Here is a 3,073-nt window from a genome sequence, read left to right as displayed (position 1 = left end):
AAAAAAAAACCTGGGGCGCCTGGGTGGCGCAGTCGGTTAAGCGTCCGACTTCAGCCAGGTCACGATCTCGCGGTCCGTGAGTTCAAGCCCCGCGTCGGGCTCTGGGCTGATGGCTCAGAGCCTGGAGCCTGTTTCCGATTCTGTGTCTCCCTCTCTCTCTGCCCCTCCCCGGTTCATGCTCTGTCTCTCTCTGTCCCAAAAATAAATAAAAAACGTTGAAAAAAAAAAAAGCAAAAAATAAAGTTCAAAAATAGGTGCCAAAGCTTATGCTATTAGAAGCTGGGCTAGAGATTATTATCCTTTGTGGAACAGGGACTAGTAGTGACTGAGATGTTGTAATATTCTTTTTCCATCTGAGTGCAGGTTACGTGGATGTGTTCAATTTACGAACTTCATTAAGGTATTCATTTATGATTCGCAACTTTTCTGATTGCATCATATACTTCAAAAAAAGTTTTTAGGAAATGTTTAATAAGGAATAAATTAACTAAAAGAACAATCCTGAAGACAAGGAATTTAACCAAGAGATTATCTTCATAGGAGAGACACTGAATGCCTCTAAAGGTAGAGAAACAAAGCAGACATAGAAACACAGAAGGACTAAAACCATCATTTTATTAGGATAGCACCATTGAAAAGGATCTGGGTCCCAGAGGAAGTCAGCAGGAGCCTCAGATACTCACAATTACCTTCTAACCCGTACATCTAAAAGCTTTTTGTTAACGCAGCACAGACGTCTAACATCACAAAAAATGTGATAGTCTTCACTTCCTCCACATAATTTCCTGCAAACACCTTTTCCTCCCCAGCATGTAGAAAATGCTGTTCTTATATATGTATTCGGTCCACTTCTAACTGTCAACAGAAACAAGGGTTAATGCACAGTGTTCTGCAGGGTCATGATACCATAGATAAATCAGATTGAAGGCTGTACTTTATAACATTTTAATGGTAAACTGGATAAGATCAAAACATCCCAGTCATGTTATGGCTGAATGCCTGTTTTTCAGTGGCTCTCATTTCCCAGAGACCCTATTATAAGTCATTAGTTCCCATGGGCCCCCCTCACATGAATCACTAATCGACAATATGCAGGTACCAGGGCCCAGCAAATTCTGCTTGGGACTATCTGCCATGGAAAGAACACTAAGACCTCAGAGTAGTCCCAGGAATCCACAGAGGCCCTATACCAGAAGGCATGCGGGGTCTGGGATAGTAACAAGGTAGTTGGAGATTATCAGAGCCTCAGCTTGAAGAAGCAAAAGACCACTGACCTAGAATTACAGAAGCCCATGGTTCTAGCTCTACATCCCAATAACATTCTGTATGATTTTTAGCCAAATACCCTACTGCCAGTCTTGGCTTAGTCACAGAGTACATGAAAGCATCACGTGGGATAATGAGTGTGAAAGGCTTTGAGATACCTGAAACACACATCTTATATCCATAAGGTTACCATACTTTCTAACCTTAACACCTGGGTACTCTGGAAGCTGAAAACATGGAGAGGGTGGTAGGAAGGCCACTTAAAAGAGTGCAGGTGGCTCTGAGTCACCCTCTGAACTATACACTTTTGTGTGCTAAGCCTTATCAGTCTCACCCAGCTGGTTCATGGAACCATCCCTTGGGCCTTTGCGATAGAAGAATAGTCAATGTGGTATGACCAAAGGCCACTGGCAAGCAAACCTGCCTGTCAGGTGCCCGTTAGCCCTGAGGCACCCCTCTTGGGACAAGCGAGCCCAGCAGAAACACGGCTCACACTGTCCAGAGGTCCTTCCATCCAGAACAGCAGCAGTAGTCTCAACACAATCACATCTGGGCCTGTCTTCTGAGTACTTCACACCTGACCTTTAACTGGCACCTTTCGAATATGAAGGTCTGGGGCAGCTTTCTGCAGACCCCAGCAAACTACAAGCAGTTTTTGAGAACCTCCACTTCAGAGACTTAAGTGGACCCTTCTTGGTATTATCAAGTTGCTAGTTTCTGTCCAGAGGACGTGAATTCTCTCAATGATGTTCCAGGGTATCCCATTATGCTGTAAGTTAAAACACTGGAACAACCAGCTCTATTTTCTGATTCTGCTCAGCATCGAGTTTGCCTTGGCTTCTAAATGTGTGAAAAACAGTCTGGGTAACTGACTTAGGAATACAAATTCTAAAAGTCCTAAAGGAACGCCCCCCACCCTCCCGTCCCCAAATCCTATCTGTCTTCTAAATACCAATGTGATGCCAATATCATCAGTCTGACTTTCCCCTCAAACATCACAGACTCCCCAGACCAAAATCCAGGACCATTTTCTTCACTGGAAAGAACCACCTCCTGTTATGTGTCCTCAGTATCTTCTCTCCATTTTCCGGAAAAGCCCAGAATGTCCATCTCTGTTCTCATCCCTTCCTGTTTCATCTTCCTTCCTCCAAGTCCTGCTTTCTTTTCACTCTTGTAGAACCTCGTGCCCTCTCTCCCTTCACTGTTCATAGTCGCACAGGAAGGGGATTTCATTTTACCTGATGGAACACAGAAGAGCAAGACAAGGACCACAAGGACCAAGAGTAAGCTCTTCATTGCTGAACCAATCAACAAAGGGACAACTGGAAGGCAAAGGACAGTCACTCTATATGTAGTTCTCTAGACATGGGGAGCTGCATGGCTAGTGAACCTTTCAGGAACAAGAACATCTCCTTGCTCCACTGAGCCGTCCAATAAACTAAAGGGCTGACTTTGAACATGACATCTCACCATGAAAATCTACTTCCTTAGTGTCATTTGTATGCTGGCAACTGAATTCACACTGCATCAACAGCCCTATTCTATATTCTCTATATATGATAGAATATAAAGTGAGATATATATATATATATATATATATATATAGTGTATATAAAGTTATATATATATAGAGAGAGAGAGATAGTATATAAACTGGACTGCTGTTTTCAACTTCAAGAAGTTTGTGATGTGATTGGGATTTTAGATCTGTGAAAGACTCCTAAAAGAATTGCAAAGCAAAAATCAATATATACAGGAAGAGTAGAAGACATGAGTTGGGAGCACCCCAAAAAGAAGCGATCAAGGG

At 42.9% G+C, this 3,073-nt stretch overlaps 1 protein-coding gene across 1 annotated transcript; it reads right to left on the bottom strand.

Moving 5' to 3' along the window:
- Positions 1–598: 598 nt before the first annotated feature.
- On the bottom strand, positions 599–2,562 carry DEFB135 (defensin beta 135). The gene is made up of 2 exons (XM_040495565.1): positions 2,505–2,562; positions 599–855 (listed from the first exon to the last, which is right to left on the bottom strand). Exons 1-2 carry the CDS (start codon positions 2,560–2,562, stop codon positions 686–688), a joined length of 228 nt encoding a protein of 75 aa, XP_040351499.1. The 3' UTR covers positions 599–685.
- Positions 2,563–3,073: the final 511 nt, after the last annotated feature.

This window comes from Herpailurus yagouaroundi, unplaced genomic scaffold (assembly GCF_014898765.1).
Source record: "Herpailurus yagouaroundi ecotype Mexico unplaced genomic scaffold, PumYag 28, whole genome shotgun sequence".
NCBI classification, from domain to species: Eukaryota; Metazoa; Chordata; class Mammalia; order Carnivora; family Felidae; genus Herpailurus; species Herpailurus yagouaroundi.
This window is presented reverse-complemented; position numbering and strand designations above follow the sequence as displayed.